The sequence below is a fragment of the Podarcis erhardii genome, assembly GCF_964252035.2.
Source record: "Podarcis erhardii genome assembly, chromosome: 13".
Lineage (NCBI taxonomy): Eukaryota > Metazoa > Chordata > Lepidosauria > Squamata > Lacertidae > Podarcis > Podarcis erhardii.
Genome location: NC_138502.1, coordinates 38,940,012 through 38,959,093, shown reverse-complemented (window position 1 = coordinate 38,959,093; position 19,082 = coordinate 38,940,012). Strand labels below are relative to the sequence as shown.

Sequence of the window (19,082 nt, the reverse complement as noted above, 5' to 3'; positions counted from 1 at the left end):
GTGTGTGTGTATGTGTATGTTCTGCGCTCCTCAGCCAAAACTTCCTTCAGACTTCATTTTCCTCCATCCTGTGCGAAAGCAGCGCCGGTGGGCGGCCGAGGCTGCTGGGAGTTGTAGTCTCTGAGGAAGGACCGCAGCTCTCTCAAGCTATTCCCCCGCCAGGGGCGGAGTCCTAATTTGCCGCACCTATTGCTTGTCTAGCGCGGCCGTTTCTCGTTCCCACCTCCTAAGTGTCTCTGGATGAGAATTTAGAATCTTTTTTTAAAAAAAATAATAAATTTTATTAGTTTTCAATTACAATAATCCAATAATAGCCTCATTATAGCAATGCCAAATTAGAATACAATTACTAGTACCAATCATTCAGATGCCAAATCATATAATTTCGGTGTCCCCCCTGCATGCTAGAATTGATGGTTTGATGATTTACTTTATTTCTGCATTCCAAAATCTTATTAATTTCAGTTACACTCCAGTCAACATAGGAGTCCCTTATACAACAACTCCAATATTAACAACTTCCATTTGTATGGACGCATTAAATGTTTTATAAACCTGCAGGTGAAGCATTCAAGCTATATCCTTGTTCTTCCTGTGTGTCTGTGATGTTTCTTCCTGTCCTTGTAAAATATTATGTCTATCTTTTCCCGGTGTTCTCTATCATGCCTTGGGCGGAGCTAATATCCCAGTGTTGTTGAGAATTTAGAACCATTGACTATTTATAGAGTTGGAAGTGACCCCCGAGGATTGTCTAGTCCTATCCCCTGCAAGGCAGGAGTTTTTCCGCCCAGTGTGGAACTCGAACCCATGGCCCTGAGATTTAAGAGTCCTCCTGCTCTGTGATGGAGCTGTCAGCCAAGTTAACAGAATTAAAGTTGGGAGGAAGCTGACAGAATTAAAAGCTGGCAGGCTGTTTTGCTACTTGCTGCCCCCTCTCCCCCGTGTGCATATTTTGTATAGATAGATAGGTCTCTTCTTCCTGCACAGCACCTTATTGGGCACTCAAGAGGAGTGTACAAAGCGCTTTGCAAATAAACCACTAGGTATTATCCTTGCAATATGTAATGACTGCAGCGGGCTTAGACTTGGATTGACTGGTTTCAGAGCCCTAAAGGATGACCCTGGGCCATGTGGGTGCCTCTCAGCCTAACCTCCCTTGCAGGGGTGTATGTGTGCCACTGTGAGAACCTTGGAGGAAGGATGGGATGGAAAAAGGAAAATAAGCTTGAATGCACCTTCCAGCACGTAGCAAGTTATGCCTCCCAGTAAGCCATGATGAGCAGCATGTGAGGAGTTTATTTTCTGTGAACCTTTACTTGCCCTTTCCCAGGATACCTGCACATACCTCATTCGGTTTAACTTACTTAGCCCAAACATAACAGCATAGCCCATATGCCTTCGTCTAGCAGCTCTTTTCATCCAGGCCTAACAGGCTTCTTCTTGTCTACAGTAGCTTTCAAATACAGTGGTGCCCCGCAATACGAATGCCTCGCAAGACAGAAAACTCGCTAGACGAAAGAGTTTTCCGTTTTGGAGGTGCTTCGCAAAACGAATTTCCTATGGGCTTGCTTCACAAGACGAAAATGTCTTGCGAGTTCCTGCAGTTTTTTTCCCCTTCCCCCACTTTTTCTAAACCGTTAAGCCGCTTATTCGCTAAGCCGCTAAAAGCCGCTAAACCGCTAATAGCGCTAATCCGTTAAGCCGTCAATGGGCTTGCTTCGCAAGACGAAAAAAATGCTAGACAAAGAGACTCGCGGAACGGATTCTTTTTGTCTTGCGAGGCACCACTGTAGCAAGCTAGTAGCCTGCCAGGCTCTACACCAGAAATGTGAGGTCTGATAGTTATAAAGCATTTTACCTTGGCTTTCAGTTTCTTTTAGAAATGTCTAATATAGATTAAATCAAAATTAAAAACAAATGCATTCAAGAAAATTAGGCAAAGTGTAGCAGTTAACACAGCCACTAAAACGGGAGGCAGGCATTGTCAATTGGGCCAAAGACCTATCAAAAGAAAAAAGGTCGTAAGTTTGAGGAGGAGTGTCATTGGAAGAGGTAGATGCATCTCTCTCCCTAGGATTTACATTTCTGTTTGCCATTCTTGCCACAGTAGTTTTTGCCCAAAGGCAGCGATGGCAAGGGGAGCCCCAACATTCCCCTCTAGCTTGGAAACTTGGGTGGGTGGGTAGAGAAATCACCCCTTCAATTGCACTGACCTTCAGAGAGCTCAGCGTAGTGATAGAAAAGATGCTTGCTTTACTTTATGTCTACAACCTAGCGAGGAAAGTTGGGACTGGCTGCTTTGTGTTGTGGATTATTGGGTTGTTTTTGTTTCTATTTTTATCATGTATTTTGTGTTCATATTGTGATTTTATGTTGTGAACTGCCCTGAGGTCTACAGGTACAGGGTGGTATACTGCTGTTACTATTACTACTAATAATACAGTGATACGTTTATGAACTTAATCCATTCTGGAAGTCCGTTCTTAAACTAAAACCATTCTTAAACTGAGGCTCGCTTTCCCTAATGAGACCTGCCGCCGCTGGTGCCCTTCCACTGTTCGGATTCTGTTCTTAGATCGAGGTAAAGTTCTCAAACTGGGACACTACTTACGGTTTTGTGGAGTTCGTATACCGAATCATTTTTAAACAGGACTGTTCTTAAACTGAGGTACCACTGTAATCCCTTCCCCCAGCACCTAAGGTTTAGAGCTGCAGAAGGGGAATTGTCCTTGACATCCCATTGAGGTGCAGTGTGAGGTCAGGACTGCAATCCTGTACACAGGTACCCCGTAGAACATAATGCGGCTTTTCTGCAAGCAGGCATAGAAAATTGTGCCGATGGCAAGGGATGGATCCTAACGATAACAGGTCTTGCCTTTGCTACCAAGGCCAGCAAAAAAATGTACGGACCTTTGAGTTTCATAACTTTGCTGTAGCATAAGGACAGAAGTGCATTTTTGTTCAGTGTGGACAAAACTCTATCAAAGTTAATGCTGAAGTGGTAATATGGTCTGGATAGTGTCTGGTAGAGTTTCAGAGACCACAGAAGGACAGGTAGGGTTTCTGTGGTTTGTGGTTGGAGGCAGTTATGATGTTTCTGAATAGCAGTTTCTGGAAACCTCAAGCGGGGAGAGTGCTCCTGTGCATGTGGGTTTCCCATGGGCATCTGGTTGGCCACTGTGAGAACAGGATGTTGGACTGGATGGAATGGCCCAGAAGCCTCCTCTTATGCTCTTGTGGTTGAAGCTTCAGTGGCTTATTATACTTGGTTTTTCTTCCTGTGGGTGTGATGTCCAGTCAGTCTGAGTCTAACAGGTTGATATTCTCTTGGCTTCCAGTTCCATGCATTTCCCCCTACAAATATGTGGCAACGTGCTGTGCAATGAAAAGACATGCCAATCCTTATTTGCATTTAAAAAACAAAACTGTAAATGTAATAGTCTTAAAATATTACTAATAGCAGTTTAAGCTTTCCTGTGTATATTAAAATCCAGCATATACTGTGTCTGCTTGGTGCTTCTCCTTAGCATTACAGGATGTATTTTGATAAATTTGGAATATGGTTTAGTCTTGTAAATAAATCACCAGCTGACACATATCTTCTTTGAAGATGAAAACAAACTAATTCTCTTTCAGTTTACAAACTCTTCCCCACTTGGTTGCTTGGAGACAATTCCTGATCACCCAGGTGATCAATTGTTTACAAACCTAGGGTTAAAACAACAAAAAATCTTGCAGCACCTTAAAGACTTTTATTGCCGCATAAGGTTTCATGGGTTCAAGTCCACTGTGTATTAAAGATGAAAGTGTAGTTTTTTGGAACACCCTGTGACTGGCTTAAAGCAATCCTCAGTGTTTAAATTGCTGATGCTTGAGATGCAGTTTTGCCAAGATAGACACAAGGTACAAATTGTTTGTATTACTGTACTCTGGAATGAAACATTTTCTCTTAAGGGGGGCGGGGATACAACACACAAGTTTCAAATACCTCATTGGTGATGAATGGACAGCTGCTGCTGTGGTTGCTTGCCAGATGTTTCCTGCCTAATTCTGTCTGAGATGTGTAAAATTAAAAATGCAACACAGGCTGGGAAGCACATAGAGTACTGTATTCCAGAATTGGTGGTTTGCAAATTCAGCTTCCATGTCTTGATTAATAATGCAGCAATGGGATACTAGCAGCACATGGTCCTTGTAGACTCAGGGCCAAACTATACACTATGTTAAATGTGTGGTTTGGTTTTCTCCTGCAAATCAAATAGTTGCCATGATGAGGAACAGCTCTGGGAGGGGCAGCTTTCATTGAGTCTGTGGTGTGATGAGAAAAGACTAACATACCATTTTCCCACGTACCATGGTTGCCAGTGGCGTAGCGTGGGTTGTCAGCACCCAGGGCAAGGCAAGTAATTTGCGCCTCCTAACCCGTGGATTTGCGCCCCTAACCCTAACCCCCAGATGTTGCGCCCGGTGCGGCCGGCCCCCCCTGCAGCCCCCACGCTATGCCACTGATGGTTGCTGTTATTTAAGTAAAAATGAAATGGAGCAACCTCTTTCTTAACAGGACAACCTTTAATCCAGTTAGGGTTAATAGATCAATTTGTTGGTTTTGGTTTATCTGTTTTATCATTTTTCCAGTTTTAGGTTTGTTCTTTACAATTGCACATCAGTTTTGACCTGGAAAAGGAACCTTCTGACCCCAAAATCGCCATAATTTTGGTGTACATTTCTCCTAACACACAAACGCACACACTTATGCAAGCAGTTTCCTTGATATAATGCCTTTTTACAACATGCATCCTTGCAATGCACACTTTCCCCTAATACACATAGTCTTGTAAAAAATAATAACTGAGGATTAGTTAGAGAACTGCAAGTTCAAAGAAGTGCAAATGCTGAAGGGTGGCTGTGCTTTGATTTCCGTACAGGCAACTCCCCATTTGTGCAGGGGCGGCATTCTGGGCATTCACATGATTTGGTGGAGCACGCATAAGCCTGCCCCATTATACGCCCCCCCCCCCCCGTTATGCCCTCTTCCAGTTCCAAAACGACCCGTGCATCAGTTGAATGCAAGCAAAATGGTCGCCACCTGTATTTTTTCAGGAAGTGTGGATGCAGTTGTCTAGCATTTTAAATGGAAACCTCTCCGATCTCTGATTCTGGATGTGTTCATCCAGATCACTTTTGTCTGCATTTCTGCCCATCCTTCTCTCTATCTGGATGCTGACATCAGGCAGATTATCCACACCATGGACCGATAGGTTGCCCACCTCTTCATCAGTCTGTTAGCACTTCTAAAGTGCCACAAGTGTTTTATTTCTTTCTTTTGACACATGAATATGTAGCTCAGGCACCTTAGGATTCTTTTTTTGGGTAGGCAGGGGTTACCTTGGGACAAGGAACAATGACTTTCAATTTTGGGTAAAAAGCATCTCGCAGAGAGGAAGCAGCTTTTCTTCCCTGCTGCAGATAAGGTCACCCCCGAAACAGCACCCTATTGTTCGTTGTATCTTCCTGAATAGGTTCAGGAAGGGCAGCTAAATATTATTTTAACAAGGAGGGCCTTTGCTTCCTGTTCTCTTTCAGGAAGATGAGGCTTGAGGCCTTACTAAAATGAAGTGGTGATTTGTGAGGACCTCACCGCTTCCCCCTGCAACTACTGTATATGGCAATCAGATGACTTGGTTTCACTTTTGAGGCCTAACTTCTCCCTTCTCAAAACACAGAAGGGAATCCTTGCACGAAGTGGACTTGGAAACACTTGAGGCAAGCTTCAGCGGAAAAAAGGCCGAGCTGGCTCCCCATTCATACCTGGTAGCTTTGCAACTAGAACACGGGAGGAGATCCTGCCCCGAGTGCATTATCAGTGTTGGGAAATGGGCCGTGGGCGTTCATTACAGGAACAGAGATGGCAGCAGAAGCAGGCTCTCAGGCAGAGGCTGTCACTTGGTGCAAAGCCAAGAAGCCAGAACAATCAAGGTGAGCTGTGACCTTGAAGCAGCAAGTTCAGCAGGGCCAAGGGTGTTGGTCACAGGTGGAAAGGTGCCTAGGTGTGAAGACTTCTTTTTCTGGCAAGCATTTGATACTTTCCCCAGTGTGTGGAGCATTTTGTCCCATCATTCTAATCTGAATTTGTTTTTAATCTGTGGATTTTTAAAAAAAGTAAAATTATTTTAATGCTGCTCTTATTTTTAATTTCATTTATATTGTGAACTTCCTTGGGCATTTTTTGAAGTTAAAAGGCAGGTTTAAAATGGTCTACGAAACAATAATCGTAAGGAGTCTGTGGAAGGGTAAGCGTTGCTGGTCAGGTAAAGGCAAGGACAGGATTGTGGCCAGAGTTTGACTCTGCTTCTCATTTTCTCTGTGGCTTTTGATCCCATAGACCGTCATGGTATCCAGGACCATTTTTGTAAATTTCAAAATCTGAAAATTAAATAAATTTTATAGAGACTAAACCTACAACAACAAAAATCTATATGCTACCAGGCCAGGTTCAGTGTGCTTGTATTAATTTGCAAGGCCCTTAACAATTTGGGTTCAGGATACTGCAAGGACTGCTCAATCTCTTATATCCCTGCCCAATCACTGATGTTTTTTGGGGTGGTCCCCCACAGCTTGGATGCAGGGCTTGTATCCACCAGGAGCTGTGAGCTTAGTATTGAAGGCACAATTTTATGGAACTCCCTTCCAGTTGGAGTCAGACACTCCCCCCGCCCTACTCAACATCCATCAGGCATTTTAATAGAGATTTTATAGTTTTAACTTCCTCCTTTTTTTTCATTACATTTTATAAACCATTTATTAACCATGGGGGTTAAGGCATATATAAACTGTTTAAATAAGAATAAACAATACGGGACTAAACCGCTCCCCCAATAACAGCTTTGTAGCCAAAATAGGGCCAGTGAAAAAACAGAGGTATCTTCCTTGTTTGAGGGAACCCCAAGGTTTGCAGAAGTGCATTAAAAGAAAAAAGAAAAAGCAGCATAAAGAGGACAGAGTTCCTAAAAACAGAGAAAAGGCTGTGCTGTGTATGTGGTCAGGAGGAAAGGAGCACTGAGAAAGTGTGTGTGCAGCCCTTCATTGAGCCTCTGCCACACCCTCCCCAGCCAGCCGACACCACCTCGGCCTGTCTGGAAGCCTGCCTGTGCTGGGAAGTGGTGGGAGACAGGGGTGCCCAGCCTGGGCAAGGCTTGCAAACTGGAGACAGGACACCGTCTCTTGCAAGATCCACTCCAGTTGGGTGCAGTGTCCGGAGGTTCCCCCATTCTGCTTCTGGCTCATCAGAAGCACAGGGAAGTGCCCTTTGCTAGCGTGAAGCTCAAAGGAGAGGCGGAAAACTGGCCGGCACCCTGCCACGAAAGAGCCTTGCGAAACAGGAATAGGATTCTCTGTTGTCAAGAGGCTGAGTGTCGGATTGTGGCTAAGAGAGCAGTGTCCCCCCAGTTCCTTTCCCTGCCACAGAGAGTCTGCTCGCTTAGTCCAAAGCTCAGAGGTGTATGCCATACCAAATATGGAATATAAAAAAACCTTATTGTTATCTCTGCACTGAAACACTTCGCGCAAGACATAGCTCAAAATGCCCATCAGTATTTGGTGACAAGCCTCACTTTCCCTCTCGTTTGCAGGGAAGATGACCCATCACTGATGCCCAGTCACAGGTGCATTAAAATTCTTGTTTTATTTCTCCACTATATTCTCATGTTTGCACTGTTGGGGGGGGGGTCCTGGAGGGGTCTGAAAGGAACCAAACATATGGCACACTGTGTGAACTTTCCAATTTAGTCCAAAGGTCTAAATTGGTTCAAACAGTGAATGTTGAAGGACAGAGAGGGGGTGGGGGTGGGGAGAGAGATGGAAGGTCAGGCTGAGAGCATTTGAGTCATGGAGTATTAGGGCATCATTTGAGAAGATGGAAGACCGGGGGTGGGAGGGTGGAGACAACTGGCCTCCCTAAAAATGCATGCCCTGAAAGCGAAGTTTGGAGGAGGAATGTGCCACGAGATTTTTAAAAGCTCCTCCTCACATGCTATAGGAGAACTGTCCCCACTTCCCTGAATGCCTTTCCCGGTTTCTTATTCCCCAGAGTCTTCCCCTACCCACCCGCCCACGCTAAATAGCAATATAATGCTCTCAGTCAGGACTGGCAACCAGCCCAGACCTGAACATTTTAATGTGATGCAACACAGCAAGGAAAATGGAGGTGGGGGAAGGAAAGGGAGAATGTGTCTATCTAGCCTTCCCTCTCACCACCCAGAACAGGAAGGAACAGCCACCTTGTATCCACTGCCCAAAGCATCCTGTTCAACAGGAATTGCCAATCCCGTGCCCACGGGCACCATAGAGCCCATGAAAGCCTTCTTTCATGTACCATAACCCTCAGTTTCCCCATTTTGGTTTTAAGCAAGTTCCTAGCATTTGCAGGGAAGTTTTTAATGTTTGAGGTTCTATTGTGTGTTTAATACTTTGTTGGGAGCCTTCCAGAGTGGCTGGGGCAACCCAGTCAGATGTGTGGGATAAAGATGAAATAGTAGTAGTGGTAGTTAGAACCTGAGATACGAGGCAAAACATACAGGCACGACCCTTCTCATTTTTTTTTTGCGAGAAATTAGCCTATTCTACCCTTTCTGTGTTTTACTTCCCCTGACACTCCCCCCCCCCCCCCCAGTTTCCTGCAGGCACCCATCATATGTGAGATGCACTTGAAAGAGATATGTATTTATAGCTGGTGTGTGTTGGGGGGGGGATAGGAATGTGTGGCCTGTGTGCATGTGTTGTTTGCCTGAGAGGGACATGTGAATTATGAGCAAGTGAGAGAGATAGGTCTGTGGTCCGCATGTGTGTCATGCAACCACCTTGCACATTTCCCCCGCTAGTGAATGCTCCCTGCATCATCAGTGTGTTTGTGAGAGGGAAGGAGAACTCAATAGTGTGTGGTCTCCACATTCTGGACCATGTGTTGAGATTCCTGCATTTAGGGGGTTGCCCTAGATGTTCTCAAGGGTCCCTTCTACCCCTTAGTACTATGGTTCTATGAAGAGAGGGCATCTATTCTAATGGCTTGTTCTTTTTTTGTGGGATTTATCTTCCAGCCTTCTAGCAAAAGGAGGAGATGGCCGTAATGGAAATAGCTTGCCAAGATGCTCCAGTTATCGTTGGGCACCCAAAGGAGCTTCCTACGGATAAGGGACCGAAGGAGGTGGTGACTGAGAAAAAGAGCAGCGTTTGCAAAGTAGAGGATCCAGAGAAAAATGTGTTCCAGGGACCGTGGAAGATTCTGAGCGACGTGATTGCCAAAGGAACTGCCAAGGAAGACAGTGGGAAAGGGAGCTTAGCCTCCATCTCCATCATTGCCCAGGCAGAATGTAAGTGGGGAGTCTGCAACGCTGAGTGGATGGGGGGCTAAAATTGGATTGTGGCTGGGGGTGAAGCTGTAGCTGTAGCTTTCTGCATCAAAGCTCTCTAGCAGACCTGCAACCCCATCAGCCCAACTAATGGGAAACTTGTTCACCAGACATACCCCATGATTGCTATTGCTTCACTCAACAGCCATTGCAGGAGGATCCCAACTGCTGAGGTATAAGGAGCTGGTATGTCAGAATAACATTTTATACAGTACAGTGGTGCCCCGCAAGACGAATGCCTCACAAGACGGAAAACCCGCTAGACGAAAGGGTTTTCCGTTTTGGAGGCACTTCGCAAAACGAATTTCCCTATGGGCTTGCTTCGCAAGATGAAATGTTTTGCGAGTTCCTGCGGGTTTCCCCCCCTCCCCCCCCTTTTCCTAAGCCGCTAAGCCGCTTATCAGCTGATCCGCTGATAAGCCGCTTAACAGCTGATCCGCTAAAAGCCGCTAAACCGCTAATAGCGCTAATCCACTAAGCTGTCGATGAACTTGCTTCACAAGACGAAAAAACCGCTAGACGAAGAGCCTCACGGAACGGATTAATTTCGTCTTGCGAGGCACCACTGTAGTAAATAGAAGAAACCAAACAGATGTAACTCTTCTGGGGCTCAGATTCTGGGAAATACAAGCGGTTTAGTTAGAATACCGTAGGAAAGATCAACAATTATGAGGCACAAGAGAAATTGAAGTGTTAAAACAGGGCTACTTTATCCATCCCAGGAGCCTTTTTTCCACTGAGCCGTCCTATGCTGTATTGTAAACAGCTCCTGAAACACTCCAAATTTTGAAGCCGCTTGCGAAGCAGTTAGCATGTTCCTCCCCGCCAGACACAAATCCTAAACTCCCATGGACATTTGATACCAAATACTCAGTTATTTGGATTCTGGCTTGCATATTTTTTCATCCAGAATTGTGATTCCTCCCCACATCTCCCCAAACAGAATACTCACAGTCCCTCTTGGTGATCTCGTGGCTCCTTTGGTAGTTACGTTTTGACATCCTCCTTCGCTACAGCAAAGCTGATTTCCAGAAGATGGTATGACTCTGGCATTTCCTGCCTCACCCTGCCTTGTATTGGCCTTGTTTGCTTTCCCCTGCAGGTGAGATCAGCCAGGAGTTCAGCCCTACATATTCTGAGAGGCCTTTTCTTGCTGACACCAAACGATTCAGGTAAGGTCTCCCCTGTAACACAGAAAGAGCCACAAATCTCAATTGCATTGTGGGGCGGGAACTTTGATTCTAGAATGCATCTTCTACTCCATCTTAACCCTGTATCCTAGGAACAGGATTTGCTTTGAATACCCAATATTCACAATGGAGTTTAATATATATGAGGCCTAGTTCTCATGTGATGCTGAGCCAAACAATGGCTTGGTGTGTTTTATGCAGGCTTGCATGGAGAACATGGCTCCTTTGCTCCTGCTGTCATTTTTGCTGCACCGTACTGAACTTAACTATGGCTTGGCTTAGTGTGTCCTTTGAACCTAACCTTGTGGCTCAGCTCTCTCTAATCACAATCTGTAACCAAGGTTTGCTCCTAGACAACATGCCAAGTCCAAGCTATGGCTTAGCTGAGCACAGCAGGGGAATCACACACTAAACTGTGGTTTGGAATAGTGTGAGGTATGAACGAGGCCTAAGCCAATGACTTTGAATGCTTTAAGTAATAGAAAGGATGGGAAGCTGCAGAGTGAGAGAACATCCAAGTTATTGTGTATTATTTTGTACCTGAGTTCTGATAAAAGCACAAAGTACATGGGCTTGAGCTGAACACTCATCCGTGTGTGTGTGTGTGTGTGTGTGTGTGTGTAAGAAATAATTGCGTTTTGGTACAAAGGGTAAAATGTCTCCTACCGAAAAATCTAATTTTTTTTTGCTTTTCCATAGTTGTTGATGGCTGTTGTGAAGCCACTGTCTCACTCCCACTCCCCCTTCCCACTGCTTTTTAGGGCTGCTTCTCCTTCCCAGAATGATCCTAGCCAATCAGAGATCACATGGTAAACATGACTACACCTCTGAGGTCAAACAAGGCCAATTCAGAATAAGGGCAATTCTTTCAGCATTGCAGCCCCCTCACTCCCAATAGACTAACACCTTTAACCCCCAAAACATTGTTGTAAAGGAGAGAGATGTATTTTGTACTTTGACCGTGCAAAATATACATTTTAAGAAATGGACTTAGGTCGCATAAATTAAAATTAGTGTTTGTCGCACTATTTTTGTTTGTTTGTTAATGCAGTGTCTCGTATAATCCGTTGCCAGGCGTTGTGCAAAATGGAATTCCATTTTGTGGCCAAGAAGCTTCATTGTTCTTAGGATCTAGAGGTTCTTCTAACTTCTCCTTTTATACTTCTTAGTTTTCAATTCAGCTAGAGAAGGCCGTGTTCCGTCGCTGCCGCTTTTAAACTAAAATACCTTTGCAATACCCTTCTCTGTGCCAGCCGGTCTTGTAGCCTCGATCAAATCCCCAACAATGTGGCCTACGCAACTGAGGGCAAAATTGCCCCAGCCTACAGGAAAGCCATGCATCGTGGCAAGTCCCGTAAGAAACGGCGAAAGAAAAGATCCCATCTTCTGACACACAAGGAGTCGGCCTCCCCACCTCACAAGCCAAGAACCCCAGAGCAGGAGAGCTGCACGCCAATTCCAGTGCAGGTAAGGCCTTTTCTATGTTTTCTTCAATCATGCCCAGGTATAGGACTTTCTTGACGCAGGTGGCGCTGTGGCTTAAACCACAGAGCCTAGGACTTGCCGATCAGAAGGTTGGCGGTTTGAATCCTCGCGACGGGGTGAGCTTCCGTTGCTCGGTCCCTGCTCCTGCCAACCTAGCAGTTTGAAAGCACACCAGTGCAAGTAGATAAACAGGTACCGCTGCAATGGGAAGGTAAACGGCGTTTCCGTGCGCTGCTCTGGTTTCGCCAGAAGCGGCTTAGTCATGCTGGCCACATGACCCGGAAGCTGTACGCCGGCTCCCTCGGCCAATAAAGCGAGATGAGCACCGCAACCCCAGAGTCGTCCGCGACTGGACCTAATGGTCAGGGGTCCCTTTACCTTTACCTATAGGACTTTCTTGGGAGTAAGAACAAGCGAAATCCCAGGCAACTGGTTTGCCGATACCTTCCGAAACCCGGAATCGGGCCCCAAAGAATTTTGAAATGCATTTTTGGCCTGGCACCTAAACATTTGAAATAATTTCTTCCCCCAGGCCCTGTCAGTGAGGCTTGTATTTTGGGAGTGGCCCCTGCTGAGAGAATCGTACCCTGCTTGACGTGACTCTTTCCCCCTTTTCTTCCAGGAGGATGACTCGCCCTCGGACACCCTCTTCAGTAGTGCTTCCTGGCTTTCAAAGTCATGCAAGGATTTGGGCTGCGATCTCAGCACCTTGGAGAAACCCAAACAAGCCCTACCTGCTGGCAAGTTGGACTTGCTGAAGAATCGAGGGAAGCTAGAATTACACAAGCTGATCAGCCCTGCTCAGTGCCTGAGCCATGTCTGGAAGGCCCACACGCAAGACATTTTTACCCCTCAGTCAGAGACTCCACACCCCTTCCCTTATCGGAAGTTCCCCCTTGATTTCTGTGGCTACAGCGACCTCTTTCCTCCCTTGAAACTCAACCCTCTGAGGACCCGTCTCTTTGATGACCTTTCCTGTGTGGATGGTGAGCAACGCCTCTCAGGCCTGAGCTTGAAGCGGAGCTTCTCCAAATGTAGCCACCAGCCTGCAGAAAGCATCTCAGACAAGCTGTCCATGGAAGAATTTCTGGTGGATGCCTTGAAGGGAAGCGTAATCCTCGGAGAACCAAGAAACCTAGCTTGTTTAGCCAAGACCTGGAAAGGAGGTGGATTGAGTCCAAAGGGGATGGATGGAAATGAAGGGGTGCTGCTTATAGAGGTGAGCCTTCGCAAAAGCTGAAGCTAGGGTGACAATGGCATCTTCCTCAGGGTAGATTCCATGTTCTGGGAAGTAAGGGACCAGAGCTGCCCATCACCTGGGGCCTTGTTTAAACTTCAGAACCAGAGTTTGGGTGCTATTTGGGTGGCTGGGGAGGTCTGTCCAGATGGGCGGGGTAGAAGTAATAAATTATTATTATTATTTTATTTTATTGTAATACCTCATGTTACGTTTGCTTCAGGTTGAGCGCTTTCAGGTTGCGTCCTGTGGCGACCTGGAAGTAGCGGAACGGGTTACTTCTGGATTTCGCCGCTTGCAGATGCGCAAAATGACATCATGCACAGAAGTGGTGACCTGCGCATGCACAGACGCGGGTTGCGTTCTGTTCAGGCTGCGAACAGGCCTCTGGAGTGGATCCCGTTTGCAACCAGAGGCACCACTATATTATTATTATTATTATTATTATTATTATCATTCAGCACTGGTCCTGCTCACAGTAGACCCATTCGGGTTAATGGTCATGACTAACTTGGGCTGATTAATTTCATTGGGCCTACTCTGAGGAGGACTAATACACGTTTGGAAATATTTTGTGTTACAGCCTCCTTGGAATGTATCACTCGAGGCTGCAAGTGAGGGCTTGCTTGCTTGAGGGCTCCCTTGTGTGTGGGACAACACAAAAACAAACCCAGCGTGGCAAACTGAGGCCTAAGAGGGGAAAAATGAGGCTACTGCCTTCTACTGCCTTTTGTCCTGACATGCTAGATTGCCACACGCAGGGAGGTTTTGATGAGTGGTAATTTCCTCACATGCTGTTTCAAGTGGGATAGCTTAGAAAGGGCTCCAGTATAATAATAATAATAATAATAATAATAATAATAATAATAATAATACTACAGTGGTGCCCCGCAAGACGAATGCCTCGCAAGACGGGAAACTCACTAGACGAAAGAGTTTTCCGTTTTGGAGGCGCTTCACAAAACGAATTTCCTATGGGCTTGCTTCGCAAGACGAAAATGTCTTGCGAGTTCCTGCGGGTTTTTTCCCCTCCCCCCCCCTTTTTCTAAGCTGCTAAACCGATAAGCCGCTAATAGCGCTAATCCGCTAAGCCATCAATGGGCTTGCTTCGCAAGACGAAAAACCCGCTAGACGAAGAGACTCGCAGAACGGATTCTTTTTGTCTTGCAAGACACCACTGTAATAATAATAAAAAATAATATATTATTTGTACCCCGCCCATCTGGCTGGGTTTCCACAGCCACTCTGGGCGGCTTCCATAGAAACCAAAAATACACTAAAATCACACATTAAAAACGTCCCTGAACAGGGCTGCCTGTATGTGATATATATATTTCAGTAGAGACTTCTTTTTAATGTGATTTTAAATCTCTTTACTGAGATAGGAGTTAAGTGAGGAGGACGGGGACTTTACTTTCAAGAGTACTCCAGCCTTTTAGCTGTTTTGTTCATGTGTGAACGCTGTCAGAGTAGGTGCCTCTTCTGGCAGCTCTGAAGAAAATAACTGTTTGCTGTCTAGAAAAGCAGAGGGAAAGGACTGTGGGGTATCATTGCATGTGTGTGATCTTATCTTACTTGTTAGGGGTAAAAGTGGATAAATACTCCAATGGGAACAGTAGGAGATGCTCACTCTTGAAGGACCCCTGCAGAAGTTTGACAATGGAGGTGAAGGATGTCTTTTGGGATCAGCCTGGGGTGTGGGAATTGCCTATTGCTCACAGATAATTAAGTAAAAACTGAAGTGTGTAAGGCAGAAAAGGGCTGGGGAGGAATCCTGGATATGTACCCCGTCTCCCAATCCGTGCTTCAGGGGAGATACTCAGGCAAGAACCATCAACCACACATGGCAAGATAGCATCACATGGGCAGAGGCCAGAAGTGTTCTGATGTTCTACATCCACCCACAAAGTCTACATGATGTAGGATTGGGGAAGAGCTGCCACTTTGGGTGATCCATCTGACTTGGGTATGCCCACACAAGAGAATGTTTCCTATGAGGGGAAATCGAAGCATTTGAGGCTTTATAGATTGAAAAAGAAAAGGGGAAAAAAAGATAGCTGAATTCAGAGAGTGGTACAAGAGTTTGGAATTGTGACTGATGTGGAGAGAGAACTTTGTTTGGCACTCAGTAATAACAGTGCACCCCTGAGTTGCTCAGTGAAATTGGTAGGTGCTAGATTCGGGATGGACAAAATGAAGTATTCATGGAACAGACAGCGGGCTTCTAGAATTCATTAATGCATGATGTGGAGATGGCCCCTTGGTTAAATAGATTCCAAAAGAATTAGTCTAATTCACAGCTGTGTGATTTTAGGATTTAAACATTGCAGTGTACGCCTGAATAACACTTGCTAGCAGGCAGGGTGATGCCCTAGATGGACCTTTTGGTCTTACCTGGTCATGCAGTATTCTTTACGTGCTTTAAAACACTTTTAATTTTTAAAGGAAAGTTAGTGGGAACAGTTACTCATAAAAGTTCGGAAATCTTTCCATGTGTGTGGGGATGGTGGTGGTGGTATAAACTGCAGGAATCTGTCATTGCAAACAATTTGAGCAAGATCCTTTTCGTAGCTAGAAGGGAGCTGGATATTTATTTCCCCCAGTTGAAGGTGTGGTCTCTGCTTCATTTTTTAAAGACCTGTGTTGCTTTCTGAAAGGTACAGTTCTGCTGGGCATGTCTTCAGCAGTGTAGATTCTGTGCATTTGTCCTCCACAAACCAGCCCAAAGGGGGCTTGCTCCTCTGGTTTATTTCATACGTATAAAATCAGTCTTCAACAAAAGCACAGAGTTGGAAGGGACGCTGAGGATCATCTAGTCCAAGCCCCTGCAAGGGAGGAATATGCAGCTGTCCCATATGGGGATCAAACCTGCAACCTTGGCATTATCAGCATCACGCTCCAACCAGCTGAGCTATGGGGGAAGGAAAGTGATCACATTGCGTGAATACACAGCATTGGAACAATCCTTCTCCTGCACTCGATGGGCAAGCTTAGGGACAGATAGCAGACATCTCAAAATACTTTGGAAGCAGGGCTCCTCAAGAGTGATTTTAAGGTATTGCATTTTGCGGGGGGGGGGGGGGGGTTTGACAGTGAGTCTCAAGAAGGGTGTGACGCGCCACGCTGGTGTGGCAGGAGAGAATGGCAGGTGTGGCAGGAAGATTTAGGGACAACCAGAAACAGTATCCACAGCTTTCTTCGAGAGCATTGGCTATTTTACCGTTCTCCATAACATATTAGTGTGAACAGGGATTTTCATCTCATCAGAAAAAAAGAAACGCTTATTTGTGTTGGTGAGGAGATGAGAGTTTGCCTCAGATAAGACCTAACATAAATGAGATTAGCCATCAAAAGCAAGCTTAAACCTCTCACTGAGCCTGTATGTAAGAGGCTTGTTTATAATTACATTTTTTGAATGACCCATAGGCTTAGGTAGCTGCATAAAAGATGTCACATTATCATATTACAAAGTAGCTGTGTTCTGTGCTGTAGATCAGGCACTGCTTGGAGTTGTTTCTTTTGGTTTTCCAGTGTCTTTCTTGTCAATGAAAAAGTTGGTGTGGCACGAGCAAATTTTTACCCTGAAAGTGTGGCCCAGAGAAAAAAGTTTAAGAACCACTGCTCCAGAACTTCTGGTGGACGAGGGAAAACCTGTAAACGTGTGGCCAGTTTCTTGGCTTAAATGACTTTAGCTAAACAGGCTGGCTTGGAAGTACCTATGTCCCTGTACCCCTGTCACTGCCGTTGGCAGTTCTTCCCCCTTTCCTTGACCCCTGTTCCTTATCATACTGCTCTTGCCATCCCTCAGAAACTGAAAGCCGTGGATTATGAGTATCGTGAAGGCGTCCACTGGACCAAATGTCCAGGCTTGCTTGGCACAGGATCTTTTGGTGAAGTGTACAAAATGGAGGACAAGCAGACGGGCTTTCAGTGTGCTGCCAAAAAGGTATGCAAATGCCCCGAACCCAGTTCTGCCCGAGGCAAGGGAAAGCGAAATCAAAAGGGGAACTGAAAGCTCCTTCCCTTTCTGCCGGAGCTGCTGAGGGCTGGGGCTGGAGCGGTCGCTCTGCTGCAACTTGTTTGTGGCTGATCTCAAGGTCAAGGCGGAAGGCGTTGCCCTGGAGACACCGGGCGGTGGAATCTCCTGCCGTGCGTGGGTGTTGGGTGCAGCAAGCTATGTGGGGAGGGTTGCTCTTGCACAAAGTCCAAACTGATAGCCTTGATTTCTCTTGAGAGCAACTGGTGGCAGAGACAATATTTTAAACGACAGAAGTGCTAAATAGCAGCAGCAGAGAATTCTCCCTCCCCCCCAGTAAGTTTGCTTTTTTGGTTTTGCAAATTAAAATTTACATTCTTACCTTACATTCACTGGGATTCCCATGAATCCCTGGACTCCCTCATCCCCTCCATGGGTCTCATTATTGAACCCTCTCTACTGCATCTTTTTTTAAATAATCACGCCAATTTTTATATCTTTATATCATCCATAGTTCTCATTACATTACAAGTGTTATTGCAATCTCACTAATGATTTTAACCGTTTACAGTGTTCTCCAAGGTAAGTTATAAGTTTCCCCCATTCTTTATTAAAGTTTTGGTCTTCCTGATTTCTGATTTTTCCGGTCATTTTTGCCATTTCGGTACAGTCCATCAACTTAGTCTGCCATTCTTCTCCAATAGGGACTTTATCTTCTTTTCATCTCTGGGCTAGTAACATCTGTGCAGCTATCGTCCCATATATAAACAGAGAATTCTTTAATCTGACGGTTGAAGCTGTAATTTTCCTGCACAGTGTTCACAGAATCATAGAATTGTAGGGTTGGAAGGGAGCCCGGGGGCCACCTAGTCCAGTCTCCTGCAATGCAGGAAACCTGCCATAGATGTCCCTGGGTGGGCTCGAACTGCCAACCTTTCGGTTAGCAGCCAGACGCACTGACCCATTGGGGTTGCAGGGAGGGGAGTGGTGGCGATTTGTAGGGGAATTCTCGCAGCAATTTGATTGTACGGCCCTCATATGATACTGGTGTAGCTTAGCCGACCTATTTGTCTCCTGTCCTTTCCACAATGCACGGGCTTCTCGGGTGATCTCCCATGCAGATACTCTCCAGACCCCAGGCTGTTCAGCTCCAGCCACAGAACTGCTTCGTTCATCTTCACATCGTGATCACTGCTGTTAACACCGATCTCCAGAGAAGCCCGGCCAGGGAGCTCGGGTGACAGAGCTGTATTTCCCTGCTGTGCCTATATTTGGAGGCACTTCCAGTAGGCTGAAGTCTCCAATTATGTGCCTCCTCCTTACTAGATATATCCCTCCCCATTCTGAACTCTCCTCCTCCTCCTCCTTTTCCCCACAGTCTCATGTTCTGATCTAAACCCACTTCGGCTATCGTTCAGCAGCCAAACACCCCAGTGACTCATATTTTCCTCCTTATCTTCAGCAAGCTCTGCGCTTGGCCAGACGATATACCATCTGCTTTCTCTTTAGCCCTACTCTTGGCCTTAGCTGCAATTGCTTAAAAAAAAACACACACACACACACACAACCAGGCTGCATTTTGAATGCTTGTGTTGAAGGGAAAAAAGTAACCTGATACTGCCTCAACATGTGCCATGAGACTCCCCTGTAGATTCCTCTTTGCTTGCCATTTTTGTGGCTCGGAGAGTTTATTATTTGCTACATCCCTGCAACAACAGTCTGGCGGGCTGGGGCACATCAGTCAGTGGACTTTAGCTCCGCCACGGCCACCCTGCGCTCTCATGGTCAAT

General features: G+C 45.8%; 1 protein-coding gene across 1 annotated transcript in view; it reads left to right on the top strand.

The window, feature by feature from the left end:
* The window catches only part of MAP3K14 (mitogen-activated protein kinase kinase kinase 14), a 35,716-nt gene that overhangs the window by 709 nt on the left and 15,925 nt on the right, over nt 1-19,082 (top strand). The window contains exons 2-6 of the mRNA XM_081837711.1: nt 9,093-9,365; nt 10,507-10,576; nt 11,848-12,061; nt 12,702-13,298; nt 17,125-17,262. Of these exons, the coding sequence (XP_081693837.1) occupies nt 9,113-9,365; nt 10,507-10,576; nt 11,848-12,061; nt 12,702-13,298; nt 17,125-17,262 (1,272 nt within the window). The 5' untranslated portion in view covers nt 9,093-9,112. The remainder of the gene's footprint in view (nt 1-9,092; nt 9,366-10,506; nt 10,577-11,847; nt 12,062-12,701; nt 13,299-17,124; nt 17,263-19,082) is intronic.